The 14,946-nt window shown below is 51.8% G+C and overlaps 1 protein-coding gene across 1 annotated transcript in view; it reads left to right on the top strand.

The window, feature by feature from the left end:
* Positions 1-14,946, top strand: part of DSCAML1 (DS cell adhesion molecule like 1) — a 95,674-nt gene that overhangs the window by 71,241 nt on the left and 9,487 nt on the right. The window contains 6 exon segments of the mRNA XM_023744297.1: positions 5,284-5,370; positions 5,373-5,422; positions 11,301-11,454; positions 13,619-13,736; positions 14,015-14,178; positions 14,447-14,545. Of these exon segments, the coding sequence (XP_023600065.1) occupies positions 5,284-5,370; positions 5,373-5,422; positions 11,301-11,454; positions 13,619-13,736; positions 14,015-14,178; positions 14,447-14,545 (672 nt within the window).

Raw genomic sequence — 14,946 nt, 5'->3', positions numbered from 1 at the left:
TTAGGAAGACATGAGCTGGAGGCCAGGGCCTGCCAGGGCATGGAGGTCCGTCTGGCAAACCCCTCACTTTGAGTTAAGACCATGCAGGACAGGACTAAAAGTGGCCAAAAGCAGACAGCTCAGCTTCAAATCATCTCAGCCAAGGACGTTATAGTGAAGCAACCCTAGGTTGCTAGTGCCCCAAATTGCAGGTACCTGTCAGAAACAAACATGAATTCTCTCTTTAGGAAAATTACATCACCTGAGACCTCAAATTAGTTTTACAGACAATTATGCAAATACTGTGCCTGGCATACAATAAAAAATAATAAATAAGAATAATGTAAACAAAAGCCAGTAGGAAAAAAATAGACAAAAGAAACAGACCCACAGGATTCCAAACAAAGGTGTGTTTTTTAATCAAATATGGACTTTCAAATAATTATTTGTACTATACTAATAAAAGGGTAATATGATAATTAGACTGAATAGACCAAACGTCTTCTGGACAAAGCCATGGTGGTGGGGGCCAAGGCAGAGGCAGTTAGGGGTGATCAGGCAGGCAGACATATGGTTAGGGGCGATTAGGCTGGCAGGGGAGAGCAGTTAGGGGCATAAAGCAGGCAGGAGGGGTTAGGGGCAATGAGTCAGGTAGGCAGAGGTGATTAGGGGCGATGAAGCAGGCAGGCAGGTGAGTGGTTAGGAGCCAACAGTCCCAAATTGCAAGAGGGATGTCCAACTGCCAGCAGTCGGACATCCCTTGAGGGGTCCCAGATTGGAGAGGGTGCAGGCTGGGCTGAGGGACACCCCCCCCCCCATCGTGTACAAATTCCATGCACCAGGCCTCTAGTTCTTAATAAGATTGAAATTTTAAGAGAATTGGAAACTCTCAATTATAAAATCTAGAAACAAAAAGTAGTAATACCTGAAATCAAAAACTCAATAGATAAGTTAAAATAAATGAGACACAGTTAAAGAGATAACTAGTGAACTGGAAGATAGGTAAGAAGAAAATACCCTCAGATGAGGATTGAAAAAAAAAGTGAGGATCTGTTCACAAGAAATAGGAAAAAATAATGTGAATGGGTGGGCAGATAATATGCCCACTCCATCCATGCTGCCCAATTCCACTACATCATCTCACAGGCCAATTCCACCTCTGCCATGGGAGCACAGAAAGACAAATGAATGGAAAATAAAAGAGCAGGTAAGACATAGAGCAGCGATTTTCAAACTTGACTATACATACAAATCACTTGGGGATCATGTTAAAATTCAGATTCTGTGTTAGTAGGTACAGGGTGAAACCTGAGATTTTGAATTTTTAACATGCTCCCAGGTGATGCTGCTGCTGATCCATGGAACACATTCGGAATATAAAGGTCACAGAGGATGCGAGGAGATATTCCAAAGAAGAGGAGAAAGACAGTGGGGCAGAAGATAAAATGTCTGAAAACTTTTCAAAACTGTTGAAAGATATCAAGCCACAAATGCAAGATCTACAAACTCTACAGGCAATAATGTAAAGAAATCCATGCCTAGGCTCATCATAACAAAGCTGCTAAACAAAAAATACAAACAAAAAAATCTTAAAAGAAGGCAAAGGATGCCGAAACCGGTTTGGCTCAGGGGATAGAGCGTCGGCCTGCGGACTGAAAGGTCCCAGGTTCGATTCCGGTCAAGGGCATGTACTTTGGTTGCGGGCACATCCCCAGTGGGAGATGTGCAGGAGGCGGCTGATCGATGTTTCTCTCTCATCAATGTTTCTAACTCTCTATCTCTCTCCTTTCCTCTCTGTAAAAAATCAATAAAATATATTAAAAAAAAAAAAAGAAGGCAAAGGAAAAAAAGACCAGTTACCTTCAAAAGGACAACAATTAGATTGTCATCTAATTTATCAGAAATAATGGGAGCCAGAAAACAATGCAATGGCATATTTAAAGTATGAAAGAAAAGTAGTTATCAACCTATGACTGTATACCATGCAAAAATATCTTCAAGATTAAAATGAAATAAAGAAATTTTCAGACAAAGACTGAGGGAATTTATCATCAACACACCTACCCTAGAAAAATATTAAAGAGCATTCTTTAGCTAGAATGAAAATGACCCCAGGTGGAAGCTTAATGATGCAATAAGGAAAGAAGAGCAATTAGAAGGTGAATATATGGGTAAATATCAATTAATATTGACTATATAAAAATGATGATGATGATGATAATGTTATCATCTTAGGGAGGATCTAAAATATATGCAGAATTGAAATGTGCAGCGACGGCATATACATGGGAGGAGGGCAGCTGGAAGTTCTAAGTCCCTTGCACTGGCTGAGAAAAGTGCCAATTAATGATATCAGACTTTGGTAAGTTAAAGATTCATGGTTTAATCCCTTCAGTAACCACTAAAAGTAATTTAAAATTATATAATAGCCAAACTAATAGAGTGGGAGAAATAGAGTATTTTTAAGCTACTCAATCCAGAAGAAGGCACAAAAGGAAAGAAAAGCAAAATAGTGGGACAAATAAAAAATATTTAGTAAGATAGAATATTTAAACTCAAATACATTAATAATTGCATTAAAGATAAATTCACTAAGTTCTCCAATTAAAGAGTAAACACTATCAAACTGGCTAGCAATGAAACAAAACCCAAATATGTGCTGCTTATAGGAGACATCTAAAACATGAAAGTATAGAACAGTTCAACATGAAAGGGTGTAAAATAATAAAAGGCATACCATGCAAACCCATCTAAGAGAAAACTGGAATATTAATATCAGACATAGTAGGCCATAAGGCAAAAAGAGTTATCTATATATATAAAAGGCTAAGTGTCCATCTGACTGGTAGATAAGATGTGCACTGATCACCACGGGGCAGACGCAAGATGCAGGAGCTGCCATGACGCACACTGGCCATTTAACAATAAACAGCACCACGGACCTGGCGCCGACAAACCAACACTCAGCTTCCCCCAAGTGGGACACAGGCCCCACTACCACCCCGGAGCAACAGCCCACCAAATCGCAGCCAATGCTGCCAAGACCCCATGGCACAAAATGCGGCCCACAGCCCAGCCCAGCCCGGAAACGGTCACTGTGGGCGCCAAGTAATGACATCACATAGCAACACCCGGCTTCCTCTCCTTAGCGACTAGCCTCCTTGGAGTTTCTTCAGCCCAGGAACACAACTTGCTTTATAGCCAGGTGCAAACATCTCACACTGTAACCAAACGTCTGTGAAGCGTTTTCCCTGCCTCATCTCATTTGATCCTCACAAGTCCTGGAGTAGGTAGATAGGAGACTCAGTGGAATCCTATTTTCTTTTTATTGGCTGGAAAACAGAGATTTAGAAAGCTTAGAAACTTAACCCGACTGAAAAGAAGTAAGAAATGGTGGAACTTGAAAATGACTTCAGGTTTTCTCGCTGTGCAGAATATAGTCAAACACTGCTGCAGTTAAATATTTTACCCTTTGTTCTCCCTGCGTGATCTACAATAATAATCTGCTTCATATTGATATTTACTGCTGTGTTGCTGACAATTACCTGAAAGAGAAGTTGGGGTGCTTCACTGGGCTGGAAAAAGTTTAGCTACATCAGAAAGCAGCTCTAATTAAGCAAGTTTATTCTATATTATAAAAGGCTAAGTTGACTTGCACATGCACCATACATATAAAGCTCTCGCTGGTGCCAATTGCACGTGTGTGTTTTGATCTGTCATTGTTGGTCATGAATTTGGTTGACACTTCTATTATAGAGAAAGGGCATATAGCGATATTGAAATATTTCTTCTAATTAATTTCCTTTCAATGTGCACCAATCCATGCACCAGCACACTAGTTAGAAATAAAAAAAGATACTTTGTTAGGATAAAAAACGCCATTTACTAGGCACATAAAACAGTTCTAAATTTGTGTGAACTGAATAACATAACCTCAAAATATCTAAAAAGAAAAACTGACAGAACTAGAAGGATGAATAAACAAATCTACAATCATAGTGGAAAATGTCAACATACCTCTCCCAACAACTGATAAGAAAAAGAGTGCACAGGATAAAGGGCAGATTCGCACAGTGCAGTTAGCACACCTGCCCAGCGGCCACCCGCAGAGCCCCGCGATCCACCGCTGCGAGGTGCACGGTGAGGGCCCTGGGGGCCAAGTGGCGGAGGGAGGGCACAGCAGTGAGGAAGGGTGGAGTCAAGGGCGAAGGCCAGCTTCTGAGCTCGGGGCCTGTATGGGCGATGATGCTACATCTAGTTCTTTTATTTAACCTAGAATTGTTGACCACTTACTAGATTCAAAAAAAAAATAGGTAGCTGCTAGAAGCTGAGAGGGAATGCAAAAGTAATAATGGTTGTAATTTATTGAGTGTCTTCTTTGTGTCAGGCACTATGCCGGGTGCTTTATTTTAATGAGCATGAATTCTCCCTACAAACCCTTAATGTGGTTGTTGTTATGTCCATTGTATAGATGGGGAAACTGAGGCTCAGAGAGGTAAAATAAGTTGAGTGAGATACCGTCACTATCCACAAAGGTGTGTGAGAGCTCCCAGGAGGGAAGGCAAGCGCGCAACCACACGAGGGAGAGACGGAGAAGGAGAGTGTGGGCTGAGGGCAGGCAGGCCCAGAGCGGGGGCAGGGGAGGTCGGAGTCTATATGAATGACGACCACTTCCGCGTGGCTCCCAGCGACTCTGAGACGAGTCAGAGCCCAGCCAATTCTAACGTAGACTCTCCCTCCTGAAAACAGGAAGGGCCTAGCCAGCACCGCGAAGGCAGTGCCCTGGCGCCCGGCAGCAGACAGGCATCCACGGGCTGACCACAGCCCTTGACCCTCGGGAGCAGGCCCACTCTGTGAGACTCTGGAGCCCCTGGCTTCACGTTGCTCAGAGGCCAGGAAAAGCAAAGCGCCCAGGGCATTTGTTTGGCCTGAATACACGTTATTAGTCAGTAGAGCATTGGGGCGGGGAGCAGATTAGGGTCTTAGGGATCAAGATGAATTCCTCACGGGTTTTACTTCTCCCCTGCGAGTCCTAAATCCTTGGCTCTAGCCAAACAGCTCTGATGCTGGCCACCCCCAGTGCCTTTATCTCAGAGACTTTGTTACATGCTCAAAATGTATCATCACCTTTCCTCTCCCACCACTTTGCCAAGCTGGAACCTCCCCCCTCTAAACCATAGCTCAGGGACACCTCCTCCAAGAAGCTCACCCAGATTGATCAGCCTCACTCTCCCTAGCATGTCATTCTTTCCCAAAGGCTGTGCTCCTTCTTTCTCTAAACTGACCCGTCTTCTCCCTGCTCAGTTCCAGGTCCCCCCGCGGGCGTCAAAGCCGTACCTTCGTCTGCCAGCAGCGTGGTGGTGTCCTGGCTGCCCCCTGCCAAGCCCAACGGGTGATCCGCAAGTACACCATCTTCTGCTCCAGCCCCGGGTCTGGCCAGCCGGTAAGCGGGCCCAGGGCTGAGGGGTAAGAGGACGAGAGGAAGAAAAAAGTCCCCTGTGGGTCAGCTGGCTTCCAGGCCAAAGCCCAGGGCTGTGTCTGTCTGTGTTTCTACCTGGGTTCAGGGATAGGAATGGGCACTTGTCACACGAGAGTGGCCGAAGCCTCACCCAGTGTCCATCTGAGTCAGTCCTTGCTCCAGGGGTGGCAAGGTTTCCCAAGCCCTGGAGGCTCCTTCGAGTCAGGGGTCACGACCAGGCAGGCCCGAGAGGGAAGCCGGGGCCGAGGCCCTTCCGGTCTGACCGACCAAGAAAACCCCTGGCAGGCCCAGAGCTGTTGGTTGCCTGGGCACTGGCTGGTCCGTGTCTCTAGAAAGGGGGTGCTTTTCAGCGTGGTCGGTCTGGGCGTGGAGGCTGCGGGGCTCTGCCCTGAGAGCCCCTTCAGCAGGGAGCCAGCTGGAGGGAGGAGAGGAAGGAGGAAGACGGAGGACAGCTGAGAGGGGCAGGGGCATCTCTCCAGACCAGGGCCTGGGCCCAGTGCTGGTGAGCAGACGGAGAGGCTGCAGTATGTGCCCAGACCCTGGAGTGAGGGGTGGCCCCAGGCTGGGCACAGTGCCAGCCCCTGCCCTCCCACTGAACCCAGGAACGAGAGGATGAGGGCGGCTGCCGTGGCTATGCACCCACATCCCATAATACACACCCTCCCTCTGCCTCCTCTCCAGCCCCTCAACCGCAGAGCTGCTGGCCTGCTCTGGTTACGAGAGCAGGAGCCAGGACACCTGCCCTCAGCAGGCTTCCGGTCCAGGGGGCCTGGAGGGGCGACAGCAGTTAGGGAGTTGTGCGTGGGGCTGTCCTGGCTTCAGGTTGGTGTTGCCTTTCCATGCCGTCTGTCTGGCTTCTTTGACTGGATGGCATTTTGAATTTGTGAATTTCACCCACATTGTTGTGTGTGGCATAGACAGTCCACTCTCACTTCTGTGCAGGTTTCTGTTTACGCACATGTTACAAGCTGTTCTACATCCATGGGCAGCTGGGTAGTTTTCAGTTCGGAGCTAAGACAAACGTGCTGCCATGGACATTCTCGTGCGTGTCTCTTGGTGCTCATCATCCCTGTGGGGCGCGTACCTAGGAGCGGAATTGCTGGGTCATGGGGCCTGCAGGTGGTGGGCTGGGAGTACCCTGCCATGGGTGGTGGTTGTGCCAATTTTCCAGCAGATGTCTTCTGCCCCCTCTCCCCCTCCCCCACCCTTACACACACACACACACACACACACACACACACACACACACACTCACACACTTTCCAGGCTCTCCTCACACTAAACTTGTCACATCTGGGCGCCCACAATGCCTTTCCACAGCACGACACCCCTGCCCACTGCTGCCTCCTGCAGGCGTCCTCCCTCTGTCACACGCTGGGTGGGCTGGAGGGCAGTTAGCTGTCCATGCGTGTCTCCCGCACTAGTCCACGGGGCCTGTGAGGACAAGGGCAGCATCTTTTTCATCTTTGGGTCCGAGCTGCCAAACACTGTGCCTGGAACATCATTGTCATGAAAAGCACGCAGCCTGGCACCTGCAAAGCCTCGGGCATCAGGCCGTTCCCTTCAGAAACGGGCTCTCCAGCTCGGTGTCTGCTCTTCGGATGAGGAAGTCTTCCCAAGGGCTGGGGATCCAGGAGCCCGGCCTCCTCATTCGCGTGGGCTGGAGGAGCCCCCTCCACGGGCCCAGAGCAGAGCTGCTGCTCCCCATTCCTCCCTCCTGCTGCTGAGACGGGCCCTCCCTGCTCCCTCTTCGTGTCCCGAGCATGTCGGGACCTCCTCTCTGTGATAAGGTTTCCCATCGGACAGTGTCAACAAGGGGCCGGTGCGCTAGTGAGAGGGGAACTTCAGCCACATCTCGGGGTAGGGACCCGGGGACCTAACCACCGAATTCCAAATACCTGCTTGACAGATCCATTTCTGAAAGGGCTTGGGGAGTGAGCGCGGGGCGGGGCTCGCCTGTGTGTGCGTGGCGTGCAGAGCGGTGGGTAGGCGTGCGGGTTGGAGACAGATGCACACGAGTCGAAGTGTATGAGCGTGTGTGTGCGCAACCCTAGAATAGACGTGGAAAACTACATATGGCGCTGGCTCCCCACAAGTTACGCCTTGAGACAGCCGAGCTGCATTGAGTCCTGTTGGAAATTTTACCCAACACTTTAAAACATTTGTTGTTTTTCTCTAATGATCAAAATAATGCAATTTATTGTGGAAAATTCTGTAAATATATAAAAGAAAGAAAGGAAAGCAAAAATTACTTATACTCTTATTTCCTAAAGAGAAGCACTGTCAATGTTTTGGTATTCAGCCTTCCAGTATTTGATCTGTACATATATTGTGGGTTTTAGGTGTATGTGTGTGTTTTGTTTTGTTTTTTAATTGAAATAAGCCCAGCCAGCATGGCTCAGTGGTTGAGCGTCGACCTATGAACCAGGAGGTCATGGTTCAATTACCGGTCAGGGCACATGCCCAGGTTGTGGGCTCAATCCCCAGTGAGGGGCATGCAGGAGGCAGCTGATCAGTGATTCTCTCTCATCAATGATGTTTCTATTTCTCTCTCCCTTCCTCTTTGAAATCAATACAAATATTTTTTAAATAAAATTTTTACTTTCTTTTTTGTTGTATTGTTGATACTATTACAGATGTCCCCTATCCTCCCCTCCCCCTTTGCCCACCTCTGAGTAGCCCCTACCTACGGTCTGTGTCCATTAGCTCTTTGGCTAATTTCTTCACCTGCTTTTATCCAGTCCCCCTCCCCTGCCCTCTGACATCTGTCCATCTATTCCAGTGATTCCCAAAGTGGGCGCTACCGCCCCCTGGTGGGCGCTGCAGTGATCCAGGGGGGCGGTGATGGCCACAGGTGCATTTGTTTTAACTTTTTTTGTATTACCTTTCTATTCTGAGTTCAATAAATAGTTTCATAATTTCAAACTTCAATGTTTCTAATTTACACCTTTCTTTACTATATTTTACGAAAAAGGTAGAAACTTTAATACATATATCTTTCTGTTTAATTGCTATTAAAATTTTAAAAAAATTAATTTCCAGGGGGCGCTGAGTAATATTTTTTCTGGAAAGGGGGCGGTAGGCCAAATAAGTTTGGGAACCACTGATCTATTCCATGTATCCATGCCTCTGGTTCTATTTTATTAGTCAGTTTATTTTGTTCATTAGATTCCCCATATTAGTGAGATCATATGGCTTTTCATATAATATAGTGGGCACTTTCCAACACCATCAAATATTTTTTAAATATGATCTTAAATGCATGTTTGTACATACTCTATTTAACTACTCCTTCCATTATTCCATATTAATCTATTTTCAAATTTTCACCATTATAAATAATGTTTCATTGAGACATAAATGTCCCTATGCACATGATTTATTATTTCTTACAGTAAATTTCTGTAGGAATATTCTTAAAGTTTGCATAGACATTTGCAAATTACCCTTCAGAAAGTTTTCACCCATTTGTGCTTCCACTAGCATGGTAAGTGCATTCTTGTTCCTTGTGCCATGTTAATCCAAAGTATTATATATTTTTCATCTTTGCCAGTTGGATTTTTTTAAGTTTTTTTTCTTTAATTACTAGTTAGGTTGATTATTATTATATGTTTTTACTGGGGTTTGTTGTTGTTTTCATTGTTGTCAATTCATGTCCCTTGTTCATTTTTTATTTACATGGCTCGTGTGTTCTTTTTCTTATTGATTTGCAAATACTCTTTGCATATTAAGGATAATAACATTTTTTATTATACAGGTTGCAAGTGTTTGCTAGGTCATTGTTTGCCTTTGATTCTATTTTTGGTGTAAAAATCTGTATATCAGGTTTTCTTTTCATATAATTCAAATTTATAAACCATTTCCATTTATAATTTTGCCTTTGCTTTTGTGATTAAAACACAGATAACCTATCATTTTTTCTTTTATATATATATATATATATATATTTTTATTGATTTCAGAGAGGAAGGGAAAGGGAGAGAGAGATAGAAACATCAATGATGAGAGAGAATCATTGATCGGCTGCCTCCTGCATTCCCCCTACTGGGGATCGAGCCCACAACCTGGGCATGTGCTCTGACTAGGAATCAAACCAGGGAATCAAACCAGCGACCTCCTGGTTCATAGGTCAACCACACCAGCCGGGCTTACTTGTTTTCTTTAACCTTTGATCCACTGGAACTTTACTTGGGAGGATGACTGTATGTGTTTTTAAGGGATTTCAGCAGATTCTTGGGGAGTCCAGAGTAAAGGGAAGTGTGCTGGGTAAGGTCCTAACGCCTTCAAGAGGAAGCCAAACCCTCCCTTCCCTGCGTAGAGAGAAATGTGCACGCAGGTGCACACTCACACGCACAAGCAGCTACACTCAGCTTTTCTTCACACACACACACACACACACACACACACACACACACACACAATGCACCACGCAGAGTAGGCAGAGCTGTATTGCTTTCTTCATTTGCAGCAGAGAAAACTGAGGCCCCAGGATCCCTAAGAGACATTGGAGTCATATGTCTAGTGAGAAGGGCACGCAGGTGTTAAAGCCACTCCCCACCCTACCTCATGCACGGACATGAGCACAGATGTGCACACAGCCCCCCCACTACCAGGGCCCAGGTGGCTCTGCACCTTCCCCCAGCAGGGACCTCCTGGCTTCAAGGCCAGATCTCCATGGGGGAGGGGGAAGAGGAGTTGGCCAGGGAGTTCTCCGTCAGTTGCAGAATGCCTGTGCCTTCTCCTTAGCACTTCCCTGCATACAGCCTGGGCCCCTGTTGTCAGTCATGGGGCCCTCAGCCCTACCATGGGCACAGAGAACATGCCTCTGGGACTGTGGAGGTCTGCCCCTCGGCATGTGATGAAAGCATCTACATGTCTGTGTGTCCGAGTGCGCATGTGCACATATGTGGGCACGATCCTGTGACTGCAGAGATAACTAATTATTAGCTCCCTCTGGCCTCAGGGCCCCCCATCTGTTCCGGGGGCTCCCCCTCCCGAGACTTCCGCCCTGATTTCAAAGAGGCTCTAGTGCGGTCCTCCTCCCTCTTCCCTGCAGCCGACCAAAAAATAACATAAAATGAAAGCCAGCCCATCCCGCCTGCGCCGGGAAGAGGCTGCCAGGAGGGCTGCAAACTAGCGCTTATCAAAAGCTCCTGCTCAAATTCATTTCAATATCTGAGCCTCTGGTTTCCACGGTAACATAATCTTTTCATCAAAGCAACTGGTAAAACCACTGGGATCTGATATTGTTTTGTTGGCAACTTGTCAAAACTGTCATTTGGTTAAAAAAAACCTATAGATTTATAGAACCTACAGCTATAGACAGGGTCTGCGCCGATAACCGGTAATGAAGTGCTGCCCGGGGAAGCTCTCGGTCCCTCGCCGCCCCTTCGCCTAACCCCTTCGCCCGGACCTGGCTTCCTGCAGAACGAAGGAGCGGTGATGAGGGCTGGGGGGCCTCGCGTGCGGACAGGCGAGGGGAATGGAGCACGGTCATTTAGCTTCTTCCAGAAACTCCCTTTCTCAAGCTTTTGCTGGGACCCTCCCTCCTCTATTCCCCTCTCCCCGCTCCCTCCAGCTTTCAACCGAAACACACATCCCTGGCCTTGGAGCCGCAGTTGCCAGCCAGGGATGATCAGTGGTACCTGAGGCCGACCCAGCAGCCCCGGAGCAGGCCCATCAGCTCCCGGGCCACGTCCAGGGCCAAGGAGGCAGGATGTGCCTCCCTTGCACAGCCCCGAGGCCGCCACCCCTGAGCCCAGGGCCCCACGGCGAGGTTGGGGCTGAGGGCTGGAGGCCCGAGGGCCTGGGGTCTCAGGACGGCTTCGCCTCCGCCCCACAGGCCCCCAGCGAGTATGAGACGAGTCCGGAGCAGCTCTTCTACCGGATCGCCCATCTGAACCGAGGCCAGCAGTACCTGCTGTGGGTGGCGGCCGTGACCTCCGCCGGCCGGGGCAACAGCAGTGAGAAGGTCGTCGTCGAGCCTGCTGGCAAGGGTGAGCAGCCTGGGGCTGGGCCAGAGGGACAGAAGCTTCCAGACGCTCTGTTCTGGAATTCTGGTTCTGCACAAATAGGGGATGTCTCCCTCCACCCTGTCTGAGGGGCTGGCCCACTGCCTCCCTTCTGCATCCACCAAGACTGGGCCTCTGCTGCCCCCTGCTGCCCAGAGAGCCTCACGACAGGCTTGAGGCTGCTCTGGTGCCTGGGGCTGGGGGCACGGAGCACCGGCCCCCCACTTCAAACTCTACTCTGGGGTTAGAGAAGGGGAGGTAGCCCCTTGCAGCCCCAGCAAACCCTTTGTCCCAGTGCTCAGCTCCTCAGAGGGGCCGAGGCAGGGTCCCTGCCTGCCAGAGCAGGGCCCGCCCTGAGCCTGGACGCCTCACACACAGGGGGCCACCCTGCTCGCTGGTTCGCTCCGGCAGAAGTCACACCGAGTGCGTATGGTGGAGGAGGCTCTGGGGAGAAGCCACACGGGTGGTGTAGCCTGTGCTTGGCCTGCAGGAGTGCCCACTGAACCCCTGACCTGGACACGCGTGTGCCAGGGAGCACATGCACACCACCTGACAGGGCAGGACGGTTCTGAGGCCACAGCCCGATGGAGACAGAGGCGGCCACACAGAGCTGCAAGGCTGCCTCTGTGCCAACCCTGCGGCGGGGGTGTGGCCACAGGCTCTGACTCGGGTTCACTATTTGATGCTGGGCTTCCCTGGGCCCTTCCTGCCGGCCCTGCCTCCTCCCACGGCCACCTGACCTCTAGCCCAGGGCCCAGGACCAGAACTCGGATGGAGCTGGAGGAAGGGGACTTTAGCTGGGACACAGGAGGCATCAGCCCTCCCCTGACACAGGCTCAGAGTCAGCTCGCACGCTGGGCCCGCAGTGGGCCCGGCCCCAGCCCTGCCCGTGAACTTGACATCCCATTTACAGCTGAGCACACGCAGGGCCCACGGCCTGTGGGGCGGCTGTGACAGGTGGGCTGGTCCTCCTGGCTCCACACTGGGGCACTGTCCACGTGGCTCAGCGTCTCTAACCTCCCCTGACCCTTCTTCTCAGCGGCACTACCACCGCCTTCTCCTAAACGCATCTCCTGCTGGAGGAATGGCTGAGAGCGAGAGTGCCCCGGGCAGCGGGCACTGGCCTGGCACAGGGGCTGAGGGGCTGTGTCTCAGCAGAAGGCTGAGCCTTCCCCTGTGGGCGTGAAATGTCACATCCGGGACTCTGTCCTTCCCAAAACACAGCCACACATCTCCCTGTCCTGTCCCCACAGCGGCCTGTGAGGCAGGAGGGACATGCTGTGCACCGAGCGCCACACCTGCCCGGAGGGCCAGGCAGTTCAAGGCCAGCCCCGGCCACACGGTGGCCAGACGGTGGAACCGGGCCAGAACCCCACCTCCAGAGACCTGGCGCTCTCCCCGGGCCCCCAGGACCGCTCTGTGGCCCCAACAGAAGCCATCACCGGGGCCCCTCAGCTCCATCCGAGTCTTTCCGGCCTCCAGGCATCCTCCCCGCTCAAGCACCCCTTTCCTTCTCAGCCGCCCCCAGATCCTCCCTCCCGCCAAGGCTCAGTGCCGCCCACCCAAGGAGGAGCCTCAGGCCCTGCACCCCAGCCCTGAACAGGCCTCCTGCCCCTTAACCTGCCGTCCCCCAGGAAGGCCCTGGCTGAGAAGGCCCCTCTGCTCAGAAGCACTGCAGCCGCTGGTTCATTTCCAGCCCTACTGTGCGCCTGGTGGCTGTGAGGTTCCTGCCAGGACCACCTCTCCCTGAGCCCCCACTCCTCCCATCTCTCCTGCACCCCCACTCTCCTCCACATCTCTCCTGCACCCCATCTCCTCCCCTCCCTTCTCTCCTCCCCCATCTCTACTGCACCCCCACTCTTTCTTCCGAGAGCCTTGTCTCCATGAGGACACTCCCACCCCTGAGCTGGCCCAGCTGGACCCAGCAGTCACCCTCACCAAACGCACTGTTTGTCTGTGACTCCTCGCCTCATGTGGTAGCTGACCCCTAACAGCACTGATAAATTCCCTGCACCCACCCCCAACCCCAAGTCCAAGGTTGAGGTCAGGTGGGAGAGGCAGGACTTTCTGTGAACTTTGGGGAGCCCTGAGAGGGGGGCCAAGGCAGTGTTGGGTGCAGAGGGGTGGCCTCACCCTCTCCTCTCTGTAGCCCCAGCGAAGATCATCTCCTTTGGGGGCACCGTGACCACACCCTGGATGAGGGACGTCCGGCTGCCCTGCAGTCCGGTGGGCGATCCGGCCCCGGCTGTGAAATGGACCAAGGACAGGTGTGTGGGGCCCGGAAGGCGGGTGAGCCCAGAGAGGAGCCCGTAGAAGGTCCATCTCAGGAGCAGGCCTGGCCTCCGACTCCTCTCTGCTGGGAGTTCAGGATCTCCCTTCCCCAGATGGTCGAAAGGCCAAGGTTCCTAGACAGCCCCGGAAGTCCTAAGTAAAGCCCCACGAAGCAGGCACCCCTAGCAAGCCGCCTCCTGCTCCCAGCTCCATCTGCCCGCAGACCCGGGGGAGGCCCAGGGGAGGGGTGCGTGCCATAACCCATCCCCCACAGTGAGGACTCGGCCATCCCCGCGTCCGTGGACGGGCACCGGCTCATCCACGCCAACGGCACGCTGCTGCTGCGCGCGGTCAAGGCGGAGGACTCGGGCTACTACACCTGCACGGCCACCAACACCGGGGGCTTTGACACCATCATCGTCAACCTGCTCGTGCAAGGTGAGGCCGGTGCGGCGGGCGGGCGGCCGGGCGGGGCGGGACCGAGAAGCGGTGGAAACCCCATCGTGTGAGAGGGGGCTGTCGAATGGAAGAGAAAGATCAACCCGCCCCCCCCCCCACCCCGGGAAAGTGAGCCTCAGGGAAGGAGCAGGTGGGGGTGCACCCAGGGGTGGGAAAGCCAGTCCCTCGCCCTCCTGCCCATCGGGATCCCCCAGTCCCCATCATCAGAAGGTGGCCCTGTGGTGAGGGCTGCGGCTTTCCCCCACAGTGCCCCCCGACCAGCCCCGCCTCACCGTCTCCAAAACCTCCGCCTCCTCCATCACCCTGACCTGGATTCCAGGGGACAATGGGGGCAGCTCCATCCGAGGTGAGAGGGGTCTGCCTGAGGGGGGGTGAGGGAAGGGCTTCCCCCGCCCCCACCACTTGTGCTGAGAATGCCCAGGGAGTGACCGCAGGAGATTCCCAGGGCGGGGGCGGGGGGATGGGGGGGACGCGGGAGAAGTAGCACCCCGGCCTGGGCCTCTGGGCTTTAGCTGCTGGGGAGCTGTGCAAACCGGGAAGTCATCCTCTTCTCTGGGCCCCAGTTTCTACGTCTGCCGAGTGGACGTGCCCTAAGATGAGAGCTTCTCAAACCTGAACCTGCCCGTGACTCACCAGGTCCTGCAAGAAGCCCTGACTCAGGGCTGTGGTGGGCTGAGCGCTGCATGTTCAGCAGGCACCCGACCGCTGCCGCGGGCACATGCACAGCACAGGGGCTAAGCAGGGGCC

Source organism: Myotis lucifugus, unplaced genomic scaffold, assembly GCF_000147115.1.
Source record: "Myotis lucifugus unplaced genomic scaffold, Myoluc2.0 scaffold_448, whole genome shotgun sequence".
Classification (NCBI taxonomy): Eukaryota; Metazoa; Chordata; class Mammalia; order Chiroptera; family Vespertilionidae; genus Myotis; species Myotis lucifugus.
This window is presented reverse-complemented; position numbering and strand designations above follow the sequence as displayed.